Source organism: Gobio gobio (genome assembly GCF_949357685.1).
Source record: "Gobio gobio genome assembly, chromosome: 1".
In the NCBI taxonomy this organism is placed as follows: domain Eukaryota; kingdom Metazoa; phylum Chordata; class Actinopteri; order Cypriniformes; family Gobionidae; genus Gobio; species Gobio gobio.
In genome coordinates this window covers 248,559-271,131 of record NC_137097.1, presented here as the reverse complement: position 1 = coordinate 271,131, position 22,573 = coordinate 248,559, and the positions used below count along the sequence as shown (strand labels likewise).

At 39.7% G+C, this 22,573-nt stretch overlaps 1 protein-coding gene across 1 annotated transcript; it reads right to left on the bottom strand.

Annotated features, from left to right (window-relative positions):
* Positions 1-18,272: 18,272 nt before the first annotated feature.
* LOC307135928 (putative nuclease HARBI1) lies at positions 18,273-19,602 on the bottom strand (the record flags this gene model as incomplete). Its single annotated transcript, XM_079832648.1, has 4 exons — positions 18,273-18,649; positions 18,740-18,851; positions 18,968-19,083; positions 19,170-19,602. 4 exons carry the CDS (start codon positions 19,600-19,602, stop codon positions 18,273-18,275), a joined length of 1,038 nt encoding a protein of 345 aa, XP_079688774.1.
* Positions 19,603-22,573: the final 2,971 nt, after the last annotated feature.

Genomic DNA, 22,573 nt, shown 5'->3' with positions numbered 1-22,573 from the left:
AATGAATGCATCCGTTTACATTATTAGTTAAAACTATAGGTTATTAAGGAATTAATTCATGAAGGCACATTTAACTAGCAATTAATATATTACTTAATCTATTAATCATATAGAATCTTTATTAATTGCTGATGCAATAATAATTAATTAATGGTTTATTTCTTCATGAGTCATACATTAACTCGTGATTATCTGTGCATTAATTAAGTACAATATGGGTGCACTAATATGCACTCGTTCATAAAGTGTTACTGAAATATTATATTGTATAAAGTACAAATACACAGGATAGTTTATTAATTATTTTACAAATCTGATTCAGTCAAGGACAGTGAGTGATTTTGTTTCTGATGTTTGATTAGCATTATTGACACAAATGGCAAAAGCAACTATATTAGGATACTTTAGATTCAAAAGTTTAGAGAGTTCACACACACACAAAATTCTGTCATCATCATTTACTTTCCCTCAAGTTGTTCTAAACATGTATGAATTTATTTATTCTGTTAAACACAAAATAAGATATTTTGAAGTATATTGGTAACCAAACCATGAGGCAGTCAATAGGAGTCAATGGGGAACAACTTAAGGGTGAGTAAATGTTGATGGATTTTTCATTTTGGGGTGAACTATACCTTTAAGACCTCATTAATATCAGGATCTCATATAGCCTACTACTACACATGCTTTATCTTAAAGTGTTAACGTTTATTTAAGACACAAATGACTACGTTTACGAGGACACTCGCAAAGACGGGGATTTTGACACTAACTATGTGTATTTGAATGTCAAGCACAAGACACGAAATAGAACTCAAGTTTAGTCAGGCGCTGTGCATATCAGGCTTAATAAAGGCTTAATCTTAATTTAACACCCGCATTTCCCTAAATTAATTCTCACTCGATGCGTAATGTGTCCGAATGGTTTAAAAACAATGCTTAAAAAGCGTTGATAAGCTTAAATTATAAGATTACATGAGGCGCAACTATTTAAATATTTCAACCGGGTTATCTAGAGTATCGGGTTAGGCTAGAGTTTGTTCAAACATAAAAAGTAATATAGCCTACATCCATCAAGTTTAAAATCAAACTAACCTAAAATCAGAGGGGACGATGACGCTGTGTTTTTATCTGCTTCATGTGCCCTTGCACTCCAGCAGCTTTAGTAAAATGACCTGTTGGCTGGGGATTTTACTAACTCGATCTCTGCTCTCTGGCTTTTAATGTTTTCCTTTTTTAAACTTTTTTTTTTTAGAATAGCTGACATTTATATGTCTTAATTAATTGGAGATAGAGTCAGGATTGTGGATTAGTCAAAAAGTATTTTATTCTTGCAAGAAGGCATTCACGTCTCAGACAGTCTGAGAGAGAAGGGAACTTCCTCTTTTCATACACACATTTTATACTCTAGCTTTATATTCCAGCTGTAAGATTACAAATGTATTAATGCTTGAAATATATTATGGTACAGTTTAAGGTAAATATTGACTACATTCTAACATGATCAAGTTAATCAGCCCATGGGTTGGAGACATTAAGTCTTTTGTCTTTATGCACTTCCTGACCATTTAGCATAACAAGCTCAGAGCACAATATCGTTTGGCTGATTGAGATTAGGATTGATGATACTCTGTCTGAGCGGGTTTCCCTAAACCTGTATCTTCCAGGCCAGTTCCTGTTCTCTTCATTGTAAGTAAAATGAGCACCATTTGTCTTTAATGGCTCTTGGAGCCCTTGAGTGATTGGTTTAGCATCTATGCATTTGAATGACACTGTTATGCTGATTGAATCTGGACAAGTGACACAGATATGTAGGGTGTGTCCTTTTACCTATACAACATTTTCATTGTATTGTTCAGAGTGTCTCCTCCCCTGCTGTATAATCCCTCCCCCTGAAATATAGATAAATTAGTCCAGGAAAGAACTGAATGCAACAGGCATTCAGGGGACAACCCTGCGGTGAAGATTCCCTCGTAGGCATTCCCACACTAGTCCATCCTTACCTCACTGTGTCTTTAGGTGTCACAGGAATTAAGAAATAGGGAAAGAAGAAACAACAATAGCAGACTCCGATTGAACAGATGAGACAACCCTGATGTTTGCTGTCTTTTAGAACAAATACTGCTCTGTTGTCTTTTGTTTTCGTTCTTAATCTGTGCAGATACAACTTGAAGGCTGTCCCCAGACCCATACGCACGCACTTTCTCACCTGCGTATGAAGCCACAGCCTCTGAAGGACAACTAGACCCAGACGCACCGATTCTCACCTGCGTATGAAGCCACAACCTCTGAAGGACAACTAGACCCATTACTGAGTCAACTGTCAAGAAGAAGAAAAGAAAAAAATACACAACGCAGAGAATAACCTTCGGGAACTTCAGTCTTCCATCAACATGATCAAGATTGCCTTGCTACTACTCATCATGGACATCGCACAAAGTGTAGACTCCAGAAACAACATATTCTTAGAGCTGATGAATATGTCAAGAAACACCTTGTTTGCTGGAAAGAACGTTTGCATGCCACACCTGCCTTCAGTAGGAGCAGGAATCCCATGGGTGGCACATGATGGGAGGAACGTCTGTATATAACATCCTGCTCAGCCAATTCAATGGCAGGTGCACCCTGGTTGCTCTCCTACCACCAACAAAGAAGATGGCTGCATTCAAGGACTCACTTATGCACAAACATGGTGGTCAAGGACTCTTGAACAAAATCCAACAAGACATTCTTGATCTTTCAGCAAAATTACATCAGATGACTGAAGATAATTCTTCATGGTTCAGAAACCTGTAAGGTCAACAAAGGACTCACAAGGACTGTTCCAACCACAAAAGAATATTTCCCGTAATGAACTACACGGACCTTAGTCAGCTCATGCCTCACACCTTGCACATCCTGTTTTTTGTCACACCTCTTGTCTATATTTTCCATTGCTTTGCATTATCTGACTTCATGGCCTAATCAGGTTTTGCACACTGCATGAAAGCATCTTTTACCCTATATGGTATTGAACTGCTCATGTTTGCTATCTTCTCTTGCTAGCGCTTGTGCATATTGGTTCATCTTTGTGTCCACGAGGGTGTGAGCCCCCCTTTGCTGTCTGGCTCTTTAGTTTGCACTTCTTTACATACATCTTGTTTTGTTGTTGCACATACTGTTCAAAAAGACAGTGTCCATATATGACACTGGAAAACACTCTTAATAATGCTACTTAAGTATAAGCTTTATATAGGGTCAGATATATGAGAACATAAACCAGCTAAAACATAAATTTCCATTACACTCACCAGCACATAAAATAGCTGAAAAGGAAGTGTTTAGGCAGTTGATCATCGCCATTTCATGTTGCATTTGTATTAGCTAGTTAGTGGACGTAGCTCGTAGCAGCAAACACACTGTGAGATGACCTTGCTAAATTTCTGACACTCTCTAACTGTACAACATATGACCACCGTTTAGGAGCCATGACCACAGAAAGGGTTAATAATTGCAGTAATAGAAGGGCATAAGCATGTGAAGCACTTTTTCAAAACCTAGGTAGGCAAGAGGTCAAGAAAACGTGTGGATGAGCTCATAGATGTGACTAATTTAGGATTAGTTCAGCCAAAAATGAAACGTCTGTCATTAATTCCTCACCCTCATGTCTTTCCCAACCCGTAAGACCTTCAGGACACAAATGAAGATATTTCTGATATATCTATATTATCTTTCTCCATTGACAGCTACTCAACTGAGCCTTTGACGCTTCAAAAAGTTCAGAAAGAGATTGTATAACAAATCCATTTGAATTAAGAGGTTCAATCCAACCCTGAAGAGACTTGATCACTTTGATGAACATATTGAATTTAGGCTTTTATTCACATATAAACATTGATCCACAAAGACTGAGGTGTTTTGAGTAATCTGGAATGACCCTTTACAGGATGACCGGTTCTGACAACAGTCCATGAGCTCCAGCTGGTGAGCGGCTGCCATTATTGAGTGAAAGACTGGACGTGATACGTGTTTCATTGACATACTATTATGTGGAAAGTGTGTGTGTTTGTTTGCTTGTGTCTCATATTGTTTTGTTTTCTCTTCTCTTCAGGATTTGGGGTACCAGTATTAGCCAGAGTCCTGTGGGTAAACAGTCACATGCCTAACCCCGCCCCTCTTGTTTGCTGATTATCGGTTCATTTGAATGCATGTCATGCACAAATTGATCTTTCCCTTGTTCAGCACATTCATGTGTGCCAGTGGGTCCACAGCGAACGCAAAATCACAAAGTCTGTCTCAGCTCAGCTCAGGAAGATCGTCAGCCTTCCCCATTAACTCCAAAGATGAGCTCATCTCCCCTTTGAGCTCACACTCGCGGACATGCTTTCCCCAAACTTACCCAACGGACATTAGAGGGGTACACAGGGTTTCATCAAATCTAATTTAATGCTCTTTAATGCCCCGCGGATTAATATTTCATATTTTTGATGTGTTTTTTCTGTGAAAAGTGTTAAGTTGCACAGAAGAAAGCCCAATCGGTACAGTTTAAGAAGTGGTAGCTTCTGCTATACAGTAGAGGACTATTATTTTGTTGAACAGACCTGAGGAACGACTGATGATGTCACGCGCTCAGATTTGCTTGACCAATCTGCGGTCAAGGGGCGTCTCATGACCCCCCACATGTGGAAAACTAATTTTGAAGTCATTTATCTGTATTTTACCCTTGAACAAAAAAAGAGAGAGAAATCAAGCCAAAGTCTTTTTTTTCTTCTTTTTTTTTTAAACAACTAATAAAGGCCCAGTTTTCTTGTTTCTGCTAATTTAATTTCAAATGAGAAAACAACCTATCAAAACGTACACGGACCGATCATAGCAATGCACCAGTTCAACAAGAACTGGTATGTTCCCTTCGTGACAGAGTTGCTGGAAGGAATCTCGATGGTGCTGATTGGCTGGCGCTCAGTCGATGTTACGTTCTCAGGGAAACCACTCGTTGGCGAATGGATGGTTGGGATTTCCAAGTGGAGCCTTGTGTGCGCAACAAAGTTTCATCTGTGTGTCAAGGATCTGCTGGAAGCAGGGACTTTAAGGATTTGTTCTTAGGTGAGCTTCAACGAAGGCTCAGAAGGAAGAGTTTAAGAGTCTTATGGAATGGTTGATGAGCAAGCAGGATGAGTGAAAAAACCAACCCCAATTGGACTGATTCGATATGATCCATTCCCACGAGTTCTCCCAATCAGATATTGTCTTGGGCGGGGCCTACACCCCGTTCTCCTGTACTTGCCTGGAATTAGCCTGATGTCCACATAATCGCATTTATGAACGCTTTGGGACACAACTTTCATAGTTCAAATACGGTGCTTCCTATACAAATCTACTTTGTATCAACATATTAGAAATTATTCACCCATCAAAAAGATGCCAAATAACAAATAATTCCCATAATTGAGGTAGAAGTTCATAAGAATGTATCTGTAATAAAGGTTTGACACACCAGTAAGAAAGAGCTCCACAGGTTATATACAACACTCCAAGATATATCTGAGACAACTACTGGTGAATCAAAGCTAATTGACAGAGATTTTGAGGCCAATGTTTATTAAAGCCATAAGAGTGAGTGCAATGAGGTTTCTGCTGAGATAGGAGGAGAGACTGGCTGCATCCCAAATCACACACTCTCTTGAGTAGGTACTTATTATGAATTGGTACTTATTTTTCCTTGCATCCACCATGTTTTTTCTTTTTGTCACGTGACTTATGACGTCATCACAAGTGCAAAGATTTAAAGAGGCCAAGCTAGTCATCAATTACATGAGAGATTTGCCTGCTGTTGTGAACTTCAGTTATTTCTTGAAGAATAGACCAGGAGACGTTGGATCAAGACAGAAGTAATTATTTTAATGAGAACTCTCTGTGCTGCAGGTCGTCCGAAAACAGTCTGATTTAACAGTACAAAATAAGGCAATTTATCTACATTTTAGGGGGAGTCGTTATACAGCAGAGGAGGAGACATTCAAACAAAGGAATGCATATGTTGTGTAGGTAAAGGACACACCCTACATAACTGTGTCTCTCGTCCAGATTCAATCAGCATAACAGTGCCATTCAACTGCATAGATGCTAATCCAATCACTCAGGCAGTATTGATCTAAACTTGTCATGGTAAATAGTCAGGAAATTGCATAGAGACAAAAGACTTAATGTAGGATGTTATATACAGACATTCCTCCCATCATGTGCCACCCATGGGATTCCTGCTCCTACTGAAGGCAGGTGTGGCATGCAAACGTTCTTTCCAGCAAACAAGGTGTTTCTTGACATATTCATCAGCTCTAAGAATATGTTGTTTCTGGAGTCTACACTTTGTGCGATGTCCATGATGAGTAGTAGCAAGGCAATCTTGATCATGTTGATGGAAGACTGAAGTTCCCGTAGATCATTCTCTGCGTTGTGTATTTTTTTCTTTTCTTCTTCTTGACAGTTGACTCATTAGTGGGTCTAGTTGTCCTTCAGAGGTTGTGGCTTCATACGCAGGTGAGGATCGGTGCGTATGGATCTAGTTGTCCTTCAGAGGTTGTGGCTTCATACACAGGTGAGGATCGGTGCGTATGGATCTAGTTGTCCTTCAGAGGTTGTGGCTTCATACGCAGGTGAGGATCGGTGCTTATGAATCTGGGGACAGCCTTCAAGTTGTATCTGCACAGATTAAGAATGAAAAAAAAACAAAAGACAACAGAGCAGTATTTGTTCTAAAAGACAGCAAACATCAGAGTTGTCTCATCTGTTCAATCGGAGTCTGCTATTGTTGTTCCTTCTTTCCCTATTTCTTAATTCCTGTGACACCTAAAGAAACAGTGAGGTAAGGATGGACTAGTGGATGGGGATGCCTACAAGGGAATCTTCGCCGCAGGTTTGGCCCCCGAATGCCTGTTGCATTCAGTTCTTTCCTGGGCTCCTCACTGATTCGTGTCCTACCCTATCCCTGTTGATGGGAGAACAACTTTATAGTGTGACACATGACTCCAGGTTTTCCTTCCCTGACACAAAACTGCAGCTGCTGTAATGTTACCTTCAATCACTTGAGCTGAACCATCAACAAACAACTCCAATTCTGCATTCTCAATGAGAGTTTCTGCTATTTCATTCTTAGTTGCGTATGTAACCGTAACACAATCATGAGTCATTTCATCCTCTAACAAAACTTCAGTCATTGCAGACGTACATGAGGATGGGTTTGTGACTGGTGCACGCTGTAAAACAATGTTCGGGGCTGTGACGCTAAATTTCACTGAATCAACAGGCACATCAGATACTGATTGAATGGCTACATCTGTTTCAAAGAAAGCTTGCAAGTCAGGATAAGCGTTATCAGTCTGACTAACTTCATTCACATCAGTTTTCTCTTCAGCTTTGTTGAGGTTCAATTTCTTAGTCAAAGAAGCTACTCTAGCACAGAGTTCTTTGTTCTGTTTCTCTAGCTCTGAGATCTGCTTGAGACTGTTGTCTAGCTAGCGCTAAACCAAATTCTCTGTGACAACAAATAATGCCTTTTACATTGTTCTTGCGAATACATGCTCCTAAAACGTTTTTACATTCATCAATCGACCAATTCTTGTCTGGATGGATCTCATATTTCTGAGTTAGTTTTTGTCTAACTTTCTCGGTGACAATTAAATTCATCTGCACTCCTAACTGTGATATGAAATCACTGTCTGTCCACAAAGGAGCTGCGAGACCACCTTTTTCAGTTGTGGGGGTCAGTCTAGCATTCTTTCTAAACATTTTTTGAATTTCTTTGTTACCACACACACACACACACACAAACACTGACTTCTCTGATCATTTCTTGTTAACACAGCTCAACTATTGTTAACTTTCTTTGACAAAACAGAGGACAAACACAAATATTAACTAAATGTTAATCTTCCCTGCTTGAAACAGAGGATGACTCATCTCTAAAAACAAACTTTTTAGAGGGTAACACAAATATTTGCTAAATGCTAATCTTCCCTATTTAAAACAGAACAATTATTAGTTTATGAGGCTAATATCTTCCCTACTTGAAAACAGAGGATAACTCATCCCTAAAAAACTAACTTTTTTAGAGGGTAACACAAATATTAGCTAAATGCTAATCTTCCCTATTTAAAACAGAACAATTATTAGTTTGTGAGGCTAATAACTTCCTTACTTGAAAACAGAGGATAACTCATTCCTAAAAAACAAACTTTTTAGAGGGTAACTAAAATATTAGCTAAATGCTAATCTACCCTATTTAAAACAGAACAATTATTAGTTTGTGAGGCTAATAACTTCCCTACTTGAAAACAGAGGATAACTCATCCCTAAAAAACAAACTTTTTTAGAGGGTAACACAAATATTAGCTAAATGCTAATCTTCCCTATTTCAAACAGAACAATTATTAGTTTGTGAGGCTAATCTCTTCTGTTTGACAACAGAGAATAACTTAGTTAACCAAACCCTACAGCCGTCTGTTAACTCTTCCCTGGCAGCCAGAGGATAAACAAATTTGTACTGGTCTTTTAAGGTTCTTTTTGATAGAGCAGCACTCACCGCAACCCTTGGTTGAAAGATTCAGTCTGGAAAATCTTTGTTCAGCTGGAAGTTTCGCTCTGGATTCCAGTCTGGAACGTAGGCAGATCTTTATCTTTGAGCTTGAAGTTTCAATCTGGATTTCAGGTGAGGAAGCTGGAAACTATCCGGGTCACGGCACCATCTGTTGTGAACTTCAGTTGTTTCTTGAAGAATAGACCAGGAGACGTCGGATTTAAGACAGAAGTAATTCTTTTTAATGAGAACTCTCTGTGCTGTAGGTCGTCCGAAAACAGTCTGATTTAACAGTACAAAATAAGGCAATTTATCTACATGTTAGGGGGAGTAGTTATACAGCAGAGGAGGATAAATTCAAACAAAGGAATGCATATGTTGTGTAGGTAAAGGACACACCCTCCATAACTGTGTCTCTCGTCCAGATTCAATCAGCATAACAGTGCCATTCAACTGCATAGATGCTAATCCAATCACTCAGGCAGTATTGCTCTAAACTTGTCATGGTAAATAGTCAGGAAATTGCATAGAGACAAAAGACTTAATGTCTCAACCACTTACACAGCCTGACGTCATCTCCTTAGAATTTCCTCAAGTTCACTTCAAAATGTAAAACACAAATATACATAATGTTTTCAGTTATATTCTATTACATTTGAACCTAGATATAACAATGTATAAATTTGTAATTCAACACTGCGGACCAATGAATTTGTGGAAGCAAAATAAAATGGACCGAAAATTGCCTGTCAAATATTATAGTCTGTATTTTTAAACAGAATATTTTGGATGATTTGAATTTTTAATAATGAAAGTGTGTGCGTGTGTGAGAGAGAGAGAGAGAGAGAGAGAGAGAGAGAGAGAGAGAGAGCTTAAATATACAACTATGTTGAATTTCAGCCCATAAAAATGTAAGCACTGTTAATGCAATGTATATTGTTTCATGTAGTGCAATTCAACAAGCTCTTTTTGTTTCTAAAACGTTTGGCATTATTTGACTGGCATAGAGCTGTGTTTACATTCTGCATACATTTAGAAAATAATAAAGCTATGTTTGTGTTGTCTTACAGCAATCATGATCAGACAATGATGATGATGATGATTCAATTAACTAAAGGCTGGAATACACTACAATATTTTTTAAATCTGAACAGAGTTTTAAAACACTAGGCATCATTCACTTGCCGACTTTGTAAATGGTTCAGAGAAAATCTGGGCGTCAAACACTACCAGACTTTAAAATCGTTCGCAACACAAACTGAAACTAGCGCCTGGTTGCTAGGAGACGCATGACAGACACATTTACATTTACATTTATGCATTTAGCAGACGCTTTTATCCAAAGCAACTTACAACTTGGGGGTACAATAAGCGATTGGTCGTGAAGAGTCGAGTGAGCGCAACAAGTGCATGAAATACTGAGTCCGTGTACATTTCTCAGTGTAGCACAGGCTAGAGTAGGGAGGGAAGGAGGAGGAGAAAGAGGAAAGGAAAGTGTTTTTTTTTTTTTTTTTTTTTTTAAGAGGTTAAGTGCTCATGGAAGAGATGAGTTTTTAGTTGACTTTTGAATGTTGTCAACGAATCAGCATTTCGGATGGCGGTGGGCAGATCGTTCCACCAGCTGGGAACGTTGAATGAAAATGTTCTGGAAGGGGATTTTTTGCCTCTCTGTGATGGTACCACAAGCCTTCACTCCTTGGCTGAACGAAGGCTTCTGGTGGGGGTGTGGATTTGTAGAATCGAGTTAAAGTATGCAGGAGCTGAGCGCGTGGTGGCTCTGTAGGCAAACGTCAGCGCCTTAAACTTGATGCGAGCAGCGAGTGGTAGCCAGTGCAGAGAGATGAAGAGAGGTGTGACGTGGGTCCTTTTGGGCTCATTGAAGACCAGACGTGCCGCTGCATTCTGGATCATTCGAAGTGTTTGGATCGCACAAGAGGGGAGTCCAGCCAGAAGCGCATTGCAGTAGTCAAGTCTAGAAATAACCAGGGCCTGGACAAGAAGCTGTGTTGCGTGTTCTGTTAGGAACGGTCTGATCTTCCTGATGTTGTGGAGCGCAAGCCTGCATGAGCGAGCTGTCTTAGCAATGTGATCTCTGAAGGACAACTGGTCATCAAATGTAACTCCAAGATTTCTGACTGATTTTGAAGGGGAAATCAGGGATGCACCTAACTGGATGGTGAAGTCATGTTGCATAGTGGGACTGGCGGGAAAGATGAGGAACTCAGTCTTTGCCAGGTTGAGCTGTAGGTGATTTTTACTCATCCATGCAGAGATGTCAGTCAGACAGCTGGAGATTCGTGCAGCTACTGTGGGGTCGTCTGGTTGGAATGAAAGGTAGAGCTGAGTGTCATCAGCATAGCAGTGATATGAGAAGCCATGTGCCTGTATGATGGGACCTAATGAAGTAGTGTAAATGGAGAAAAGGAGAGGTCCAAGCACTGAGCATGTGGTGGTGGAAGTGAGTGAGATGAAAACTGAGGTGGGAGTTGAAATGTTGGTGGATATGGTGAGGGGGGCTGATGTGCAAGAACAGGTGGGTTTGGTGAATAATTTGGGGAAGCACCTGCTCGGATTCTTGTTCCTCATAAATTGTATTCATTATTTTCCTCTTTACGCAAATTCGCTAAGTGTGATCTTTAATGTTTCTAATTTTCCTACTGCCCAGACGTGGCTTCTGAATTAGCAGCACCAAACTGCTTTACATTCGCAGTTTGAATGAATGCTGACATATCTTTTAACACTGTAAGTTTTTGACTTTATATGTCTTCAGATTGCCTCTGTTTCTGTTGTTTCTTCTTTGTTGTAAAAACACTCTTTTCATGGCACGTATCAGTTTGAGCAGTCCCAGGCTGTTTTTGAACTGGTCTTGCATCCAGGTCAGATCCATCTTGCTCAATCAGTTCATTTGGGTTCTTCTCATCTCCTTTCAACAGTTCCTTTATAGATGGGTCAAGCTGTAAAGTCGTGGTAAATAGTTAATTGACGAATAGAAGTATCCACAATATAAAAAAAGATGTGGCTTTCTCAGTTGAATCTTTGTTTACCTCAGAATTTGGTTTGCTAATTATGTCAAGACAAAGCTGTTGGAAAAATACACTCTTACCAGAATAATTATTTTAAGCTTGTGTGTATTTCAGTTAAAGCTGTTTAAGTTATAAAGCCATATCATGTGAATACCTCCTTTAAGTTTTCATTATATGACCACTAGGTGGAGCTCTAAGCGTACTTTGGCTATTCTTGTATTTCACAGAAGAAGAGTTGTACACGTTGTTGAACAAGCAGTAAAGTGTGACGCACCTTTTTTTGTTCTGTGCGTTTTTCCTAAGAAATTTCGTTTTTCTTCCATGGTGGAGGTCCACTTTGTGATCTTGTACGTCTCCATTTCTTCTTCTTTGATTTTCTTTGGCTAGTGGTCAGTGATTTCCGGTCATACGCACGTGTTCTAAAATCGCTCAAAATATCAAACATGTTTGATATCCTCCGACTGGATGGAATAAAAATGGTCTATGACCATGATATACTACGCGATTTTCCATGGAACCTGTCGGCTCAAATCTGCAGACTGGCTCTGACTTTTGTCAACTAGCGACTGTAAATCGGGGAGAAAATCTTCTGGTGTATTCCAGCCTTTTATATCAAGCTCTATATCAGCAAATATGTTAAATGTCTTTAATTTACTGTGAATGCCTACAAATATTTATATTTAATAATTATATGTTGTTAATTATATGTTATATGTTGACAAACATTTATAAATATGTACATTTATACCCTAAAATATGTGGTTTGGAGTATGGATGCTTGTTGTTTACAGAAATGTAAATGTGCGATTTCGATTCGAAAATGTATTATAAAGAGAATTATTTTTAGGCAATAAACTCAAAAAGGGCAAGATATTATTCCCCTTTCCCTGATCAAAGGACCAGTTGCTGTCTCGATGCCTTCTTTCTTCTGTTTCTCTGTCCTCTCGCTCTTGTCTTTCTCTTTCTCTATGATCCTCCTTCTCCTCCATGTGCCGGCCTCATCTCTCCTCTCCTCTGTTGCTTCTGGCTCTCTCACAGCCTCCATCTCCTGGATTAGGTCCTCAAACTTTCCTCTTTTTTTTGATGAAGAGACCACAGCAACATCTGGGCCAGATGAGGCAATAATGGCAGCTGGAGTGATGGAGGGTCTCCTCATGGCACTAAACCATTCCCAGGATCCTCAGTGCTCACACCCGTCTGCAGACATTTCAGATCCTACAGAAATACACAATACAAAGTCACTCATTTTAAAGGGATAGTTCACCCAAAAACGAGAATGTGATGTTTTTCTGCTTACCCCTAAGGCATCCAAGATGTAGGTGTCTTTGTTTCTTCAGTAGAACACAAATGAAGATTTTTAACTCAACCGTTGCTGTGTGTCACTCATATAATGCATGTCAATGGGGTCTAATTCAGTTAGAGTAAAAAAAACATGGACAGACAACTTCAGATTAAACCCCGCGGCTCGTGACGACACATTGATGTCTTAAGACACGAAACGATCGGTTTCTGAGAGAAACCCAACGGTATTTATGCAATTATATCACCTCATATCAGACGAACGCTTCAGCTCTCCAGACTGCCATCACTTCCTGTGAGTGAGGTCAAAATAGCGGCTGGGTCATAGATATATACATAGATCCCTCATTAGTGCCTGCGTGGAATCCGATCCCTAACCCTAACTTTCTACTTCTATATATTTATTTTGATTTTATTTTATTGGTAAATGTCATTGTGTGTATGTATGTGTGTATATATTATCATTTATGTGTATATATATTATTTTACCATTGTAACTATTATTTGTCAATCCTAAACTGAACAAAATAAAAGCAAAAAAAAACAAACTTAAGTTATTAACAGAGATTTATACAGTCATGCATCAACTTAAACCTTTTCAATTTTTTTTTAATTTTATTTAGACAGATTTATTAAAACAAACATATTGAATGCAATGATTTATGATGATCTCAGCTATAGCAATACAATATCTTAGATATGTGTGTTTATTTTATGTTTGGCTAGTTAATCACACAAATCTAAGATGCTAAGAGCTCATTTAGAGTGATGAGAACAGCAGATTTTAAACCATCTACATTATTATTATTATTATTAAATGCAATGTATCGCTCATATTACACCAGACAGGGTAGAAACAATGTTTGATTCTCACTTCTCGCTTAATGCCAAGAAATGTTTGCGGTGCAAACCGCAACCGTGGGTTTTCAGAGCCTCCTCTTTTCAGGCTCATAAATATGAGTTGAGTGAGCGTCAGCGACACAGCAGATGCTTCCTGAGCTCCAGATCAAACTCTACTCAAACTCTCTTTCACCACACAAACTCAAGAACAGCACAGAGGTAAATCTACATCATCTTCAAATGAAGCCATATCATTCCATAAACAATGTCTAATGCATGAATGTATTATTAATCTGATTTTTTTATGTTGAAGTATTTGTTTGTCTTGTTCTGTGTAACGCTGTGAGAAGCCAACCCGATATCACAACAATTCCTACATATTTTACCAGGTGGGTAATTCGTATGAATTTGTACAAATGAATTTGTGTCAGGCGATTTTTGCTAAATCGTGCGTATTTGACGAGCTGGTCAATTTTTATAATTTCGTACGAATGACCTAACCCCAAACCCCGCCACTAAACCTACCCATCATTGCTGTTTAGACAAATCCTACAAATTCCTACAAGTGAGATTGTACGAATTGGTCATGAGACAGCGTTGGAAAAGCAGATAACTTTATGTCATTTAAGTGAATATAGCTTATTTTCTTATGGATATATTCTGTTTACACATGTAAAAGTAGCAGTTCTTTGCAATATGTGTAAATAGTAATTACATGTAATTTATACTTTATTTTGACAGATACACACTATTTGCACATCAGTATTGTTGTACATTAACAGGATGCAATAATAACACAGAGTGTAAATTATTATATTTATTAACATTGTTAAAAGGATGCTGCCTTAATGGGACAATAAAAAAAGCCCTGCCTACACCGACCCCTACCCATTAAATGCTTTTATTATTATTGAACATTTCCTTAGGCACTTTATTTCCACTTTTAGAAAATTTTATGAATTCTTATTGAAAGTAAATGCCTTTCCGATGTGATGTGAGATGGGTAAAGGGAGAAGAGCGAGCTCTGCAAAAGGCGGATTCAAACTCGGGTCGATTATGTCCACGAACCTTACGCTTTACTGACTGCGCCACTGAAGACGCTGAAACATGTACGTCTTGTTTGTCCCAACCTTTTTTGTCCCAGAGTGGATAAATCTGAAACCGTTTTCGTGTGTTCAGCCAATCGGTATATTTAGAGAAACAGTGATGTCCTCAGCCCACATCTCGCACATGCTCAAAGTCGTTTGGTCTCTGTGTTTAGTGCATCTCTGTGGCAGAATTACAGCGCCACACACTGCTCTGGCATTCATACTGCAGCGTTTTGAGTCGGTTTCAGGACAGATCGGATAGGGAAAGCTCTTAATGCACTGCTAACTTCTGCTCTCACAGCTGGTGTTCACTCTCATCCTCAATATTGACTTTCTCATCCTGCTCTTTTCTCCCGTTGTTCCTCAGGATGAGATCTGCAGCCCTTCTCCTGCTCCTCTTCATGCTGGCTCTCAGCGATGGTGCGAATCCCCAGGACATTGATCGATACGATACGTTCAAGAATAAACACGTTATTAATGAGCGATTCAACACTGGAAATAAAACTGCTTGGGCGACTCTCTTTCGCAACAGAGGTCTCTGTGGATCTACTATATCCTTCATCCAGGGTTCATCATATACAATTAAACAAATCTGCACAACTGGCGAACGAGTGAATGGAAATGTTTTTGAAAGTACAGGGAAATTCCCAGTGTACAAGGTCAGAGGCAAAGTGGAAAATAATGTGTGCAAGATTGAATACTGTTATACGGGCAGATATCCTGTATCTGTTGCCTGTGTACAATTTCAACCTGTTCACTATGAGGGACCAAGTGTTTTTCAAGGAGATTTCTGCTTTTGAACCGCATGATGTGCTAGTGGTGCGAATGCAGAACAATATGGGGCTTGAAATGATGCTGTACTAATACAAATGACCTGTGCATTAAAAGATGCTGTCGCATACATGTTTCAATCTGATATAATCATTCCACAAAGCAATATAATCTCAATAAAAGCTTAACGCAGAGCTTCCTATCATCTCTGTTCTTTATTAAATCATATTGATAATCTGTCAGGTATGATTTGATGCAAAGCATCAAATCAAGAAAAATAAAGAATGAAAATGCAGCTCTCAAGAAAACAATGAAAATTAGGGACACAAATTTAAAGAAAATCTTCGCCAAAGACCAAATTAAGGCATTAGGGTTACAGACCACAAAAGGGATGAAGTGGAGCAAAGAAACAATTAAGAGGGCATTGAAAATTCGCTTTGCAGCCGGGCCAACAGGCTACAAGACTCTCCAGGAAATGCAGATTCCCCTGCCATCAATAAGAACCCTGCAAAGAAGATGGAATGTATTCAATTTGAGCCTGGTGTGTCGACGGAGGTCTTCGATTTTTTAAAGCTGAAGGTAGATAGATTGGCAGACCTTGAGAGGGAGTGTGTGCTATCTTTGGATGAGATGGTGAAGGATATTTTTATTATTTCTCATTATGATTCAAAGTATTAACAGTGTTTTTATTATGCATTAAAGATTCAAAGTATTAATGATAGTTGTATTATGCATTAAAATTGCTATAGATGTTGTTTGCTATGAATTGAATTTCTGATGATGTTGATCTTTATGATTTACTTTACGTAGGAGGTGTGAAAGATTGTGGTTGATTGTGGTTGATATGGGGTTTACATGTCTGGTTATGATACGGGATGAAGTAGAGGTGAAACTGCTGGGATGGGGGATTTCCAAGAAACTGCATCGCCACTTCTGAAGGAACTGAGAATGAATAAACAAAACCATACAAGGGTATGTCTTATGATATGGAAAAATACCAGAGCTATGCTGTCTCTTGTGGATGTTTTATCTTTTTGTTAGAGAATGCTTCCTGTGGCCTGTTGCAAAAAACAAGTTGGGCAAACTCTGGGTTACAGAGTAAGTTTTGGGTTAACAAATCCAAACAAATCCAACCTGGGTTAATTAGGGTTAATATGTTTCATGACGCTGGTTATCAACTTTCTCTCTCAACCCAGGTTTAAACCCTGAGTCAATGATTGATCATCATGCACGTGCACATAAAAGCCACACCTTTTCCCCTATCAGCCAATAGCATTCAACATGGAAAAAAGCAGGTGTGCCTATTTCACAGTGGAAGAGCAAGAATTAATAATGAGGAAATATGATGACTTTAAGTCCATTTTAACAGCAAAAAGCAACACAGTTGCAGCGGCCAAAGCTCGGGAGAATTGCTGGCAGAAAATAACTGATAGCATAAACGCGTACGTTTTTACACATTGATTTTTATAGGTTCACAACGAGGATAAAACCGATTGAAAACTCATAGCATAAACATATTGCATATAATTTAATGTGAAATTAGTGTACTTAAATAATTACTTAAAAGTGAATAAAAGATATGTAAAACATGTTTTTACTATTTAATAGTGATTTTAACTATTTATTTTATACTTAGATGCAACCCGAACTGCAAAAGGTCTTGGCAGCAGATAAAAATGAAATACAAAAACATTGTTCAAAGTGGTGAGTAATTGCAATGTGGTTTTTATTGTTCTTGTGTTCATGTTATAATAGTGTATTCTATGTAGCCAAGAAGAAAAAGTGTGAAAGTAAGAAAACGGGGGGAGGGCCACGTCCTCAAAAATACACCGCTGCAGAGGAACTGGCCCTGTCCAGTAACCCGGGTCGACCCATCATGGACGGCATTGATGGCAGTGCATCCTCGGATCCAGGTGCAGGCTCTTCCAAACGGGATACATTTATACAGGGTAGGTGTACATACATTTTGGTTTTAGGGTCAGGTTTTTTATTTTTTTATTATTATTAGCTGTAAATTGCAAGCACTTCTGACTTGATGTGTTTTTCAGCTGGCGGAAGTTCAGTTACCTTGTTGGAGCCAGCACACCCACCTACAGGGTCTCATACAGAGGTAGTACCCAGCACAGAACATACCATGAGAACATGCTATTGCCATGCTAAATATGTATTTATTGCATTGCCTTATTTGGTTAACAGGGTGAAGCTTGTGAGGACACCATATCTGTGTGCTCTGAGACCGCTGCGGAGGTAAATGTGCTTTGTTTAAACATCTTTTAATGAGGAAAAAGTTTCTCATGTCTATTGTATTATAGGATTACACACAACTGCATCCTCTTAATGAGGCCTCTTCTTCACACTTCCCTGGCCAGAGAAAAAGGGTAATACATCTTTCCGTATAAAGTTACAACTGTGTACAATAAAGTCGTGACCAGTCTGTTACTTTAGCAGGAAACAGACACTGTCAGAGCCCTCTATAAGAACAATTTGATGCTGGACTATGACATCAAATTACTGGGAAAAAAAATAAGCTGAAACTACAGATTGAGGAGTTGGAATACCTGAAGATGGCATGTGAAGCAATAGTTGTGAATTAAAAGACTTTGAGAATGCACTAACTTTTTTTTCTTTTCTTACTTTTTTAAGCAACGTGAAAATCAATAAAACGATTTGACTCCCAAATTTGTACTGTACTTTTATTAGAAATCAATTGAAATACTGTGCTGTTATTGCATCTCTCAGTGCTCTGCCAGATGGAAAGTCCAATGTAATGGGGTCAGTTTCATCAGGGGGGAGTTGGTGGTTTGGTGGTGGCACTTTCTCTTTTCTTATAGTGGCTATATTGTGCAGTATTGCACATGCAGCCACTATCTGGGATGCTCTCTGTGGTGATCTTCTCAGGCCACGTAGACAATTAAATCGTGCCTTCAGAATACCAAAGGTATTCTCAATTCTGACCCTGGTTTTGCTGTGGGCCACGTTGAATTGCTGCTGGGGCCTTGTGTCAGGGTCAGGGTAGGGGGTCATTAAATATCGCTGACAAGCATAACCCCTGTCTCCAACCAACAAGCCATCAAACATCCCTGTCAAGAAGCATAAAATAAACGATATAAGTAAATGCAATAGTTCCATTTTAAGTATTTGTGAATCTCCCCCCTCCCCTCTCTTTATACATTCCTCAAAGCGCCGACCTAACACAGATTCCCGAAAAATTCTGGAGTCATGTACTGAGCCAGGCCATCTAGCATCCAAACTTGTGATCAAGTATTGATTGTCACAAGTCATCTGCAATTAACAGGCATGTCAGTATAACAGATGTATGTCCTTAGGTTAAAAATCATATCAGATTTGATAAGAGTCTAATCCGTTAAAGAGAAATGAGAAGGCATCTCGGACTGTACCTGGACATTGAGGGAGTGAATAGATTTTCTGTTCACAAAATCAGCCTCATGCTCACCTAGGGCTGCAGAAATTGCAATATGTGTGCAATCTATTGCACCAATGACCCTAGGAAATCCTTTTCAGAAACATTGGTTATGCAACTTTAAAGTCTGTAACATAAGATGAATTGTAATAGGTAGGCAGCATTTGAAATGATCTTACCAGCTATTCTGTAAAACCCCTCTTTAATAGCCAGCGTCTCTAAGTGGCCAGGAAAAACTATGAATACATCAATGTATTCCTGCAATGCAATGACCACTTTCCGTATTGCTCTGCAGGCGGTATGTTTGCTTATGTTTTCAGCATCACCCACTGCATGCAAATATGTACCACTAGCAAAGAACCGCAAAGCAATACATATAAGTTGCGGTACATTAAGCGCGTGGCTTCGGCGTGTCATATTTTTAATGTGCGGCTCGAGAAGCCGGCATAGATAAACTATACTATCTGCCGAAAAACGATACCTTTCGTACAGATAATCATCGGGAAAAGCTAGGGGATTATGCCTATCCCTAAAAGTTATTTCCCGACGAAGTGCCCTTCTTATTATCTGCGCTCCGATCTCCACAGGGTTTTTCAAAAATGGTGACGCCATTGCTACAAACTCTAAAGATTTGACTGTGATGTGTCAGATTTATGTCACTTTACTCACTGCTGATTGGTCCAGTTTGGGTTTGTGATCTCTAACCCAGAATAAAACCTGCTCTCGAGCAGGTTAGCCGTGTAGTGTAAGTTACCATGACAATGAACACCGCTAAAAAACAATCCACCTTCATAAGCCCCAAAAACCAGAGTTTGCTCAAACTAACCGCAAACTTACCTGGGTTAAAACCTGAACCGGGTTTGTGCAACAGGCCACTGGAGACTGGTGATTCTGTAAAACCCCCCTTTGAGGAAACAATGCCATTGGAAGAGACGATGCATGAGGAGGGGACGGAAGATCAAGAATATAAATATGCATGAAAGAGTTCTGAACTGTGATATGCTTATCGTTGATGTTCTGAATCCTGAGCTCAGATAACCTTTTTTACTCGTTATTTTTTATTCATAATAAATTAATACATTTAATTGATAATTCGACTCCCGGCCGATCATTGAACTTGGGGTGGACTTTGGGGAGAGAAAAAAGTCCAACAATTGCAATCACTCCGAGTGTGGAGCTGCACATGCTCACAGGCAAACTTTACGGTGATGTCACTTTGCCAGGTCACACAGGAGTAGCCACACATGCTTGTGTGTTTATGTTGGCTGGGAACACAACACGCTGGAAATACCATTACAGTGGCAATTCAACAAACGGCACAGAGTACAGGCCAATAATTTCTGAAATAATAGAAAGGGCAGCATCCATAGGGCTACATGTGCTAAATGTCACCACTGATATGGGTAGTCCTAACCAGGCCATGTGGAAATCCTTTAGGGTCGACCATTCCAAAACATCTGTGCCACATCCAGCAACACCAGACAGGAGTCTCTATTTCATGCCTGATGTCCCACATCTGGTAAAAAATCTGAAAAGTGCTCTTGTCCGTGGACAGGTGTTCAAAATTCCAGAGGATGTTGTTAACAAAGAGAACCTACCTTCCAACGAGGTTTCAGTGGTCCCTATCAAGGACTTATTGTCCTTTCAAGAAGGGATGGCATTAAAAATAGCTCCCCATCTATCAGCTGCAGCCATAGAGCCAAGTCACTTTGAAAAAATGAAAGTTGGTCCTGCTCTTAATGTATTTAGCAAGGCAACAAGTGCTGGACTGAAATATATGGTGCAGCAAGAAAACCGCCCTCTTTCCTACCTGACTACAGCGTGGTTCCTGGAGCAAGTTGATCACTGGTTTGATCTCATGTCATCTCGCCATCCAGTTACAGCCCTGAGCAGGGTCAAGATGAAGGCATATGAAAAGGCCATCATCTTCTTACAGGATATCATCCATCTGTTCCATGGGATGAAGATTGGTCATAAGGGTGGTTGGAAGCCTGTTCAAAAAGGGGTGATAATGGCAACAAAATCAATTTTGGCCATACAGGAGGACATGCTGACAGGAGGACACAGGTTTGTGTTAACTTCGAGGTTCACACAAGACTGCCTTGAAAATACATTCAGCTGTGTGAGGTCTAAAAATCCAACTCTAGTGGAATTCCATCATGCACTGAGAAATATATCTGTAGGGCAGTTCCTCACCACCATCAGGTCTGGGAGCTACCAGGAGGACGACAGCAGCTTTTTGGCTGACTTCCTTGACACAGTGGAACACAAATGTCACTCCATCAGTCAGAGTGGAACAGCTGATGGTAGAGAACAGAACAGCACCTGACCTCACAAAAACGGAGAAATGTATTCTCTTCCATCTTGCAGGCTACATTGTCCACAAAGTAATCAGGTTTGCCAGCATCTGTGGAAAATGCAAAACTGCAACACAGCACAACGATGACAATCCTGCTGGAGATAACATCTTAGTTAACTTAAAAGAGTTCAAGGCAGGTGCTCTGTGTCGTCCCTCGCAAGAAGCCTATGATTTAACTCAACAAATTGAGAAACTATTTAGGACCAAAACTGGTTCCACCCTCATGTAGCTCCCCAACGCAGTGGATGTCTTGGAGACAGAAGCTCAGTCACTCTCCAGCAGGCTTCCATCATGCTGTGGAGTAGAGGGCTGCATTGGGATTGAGTCCCGCCGGGTCCCGCGGGACCCAACGCAAATCTCGCGGGAGCGGGCGGTGTGAATTTTGCTGCGGGCGGGAATTGGCCGCTAAAAAAAACACCGCGGGAATCGGCGGGATAGGGAGGTTGCCTAACGACATGATGGAGATGTCAATAGATGATGTAGAAAAGAACCTCAAACGAGGTATTTACAGCACAAAATCTAAGCAAGGAAAGTCTGACATTTGGAGAAGTTTCTCAATTGTTTTGGTAGGCAAAATCATGCGGTATGTATAACGTTATATGTAGGCTATCCACATATTGCGCAGCAGGCAAATACATAGCTACTTGATCATACCTCACCAAAAACACTCAGCACTCCCTGCAGGTCAAGTTGACTGTTTGGTGTTTTTGACAAACAATACATAGAAGTTTAGTGAGTGGAAATGGATTGTTTCTAAATGTCCGTTTGCTATTTTGTGTTCACATTACGTTCTGTTGAAGCATGTTTTCTCAGGACTGACCGACGAATTGGGATCTGTTTGTTGTTTCTCAATCTGTTTTTCTGTTTTCTGTTTTGCAAAGCAGTCTATTTTTATGTGCAAAGTTTTTGATAAAAACGAAATTACATTTGAATGTATTTGTCTTTTTTTTTTTTTTTACATGCAGGCCAGGGAAACGAAACAAACAACCCCATGAATCTCTTTAATAATATCAATACAAATAGGCCTACGTGTTTTTTTTTTTTCCTGCGGGACGGGAGAAGACACAAAATCAATGCATCTCTATTATTGTGCGGGAATAAATTCTCAGAGTTTTGCGGGTGCGGGCGGGAGTGGACATACATATTGCGGGAGCGGGCGGGAGTGTAACACATACGTTGCGGGAGCGGGCGGTAATGGTCAGAAATTCGGCGGGTGCGGGCGGG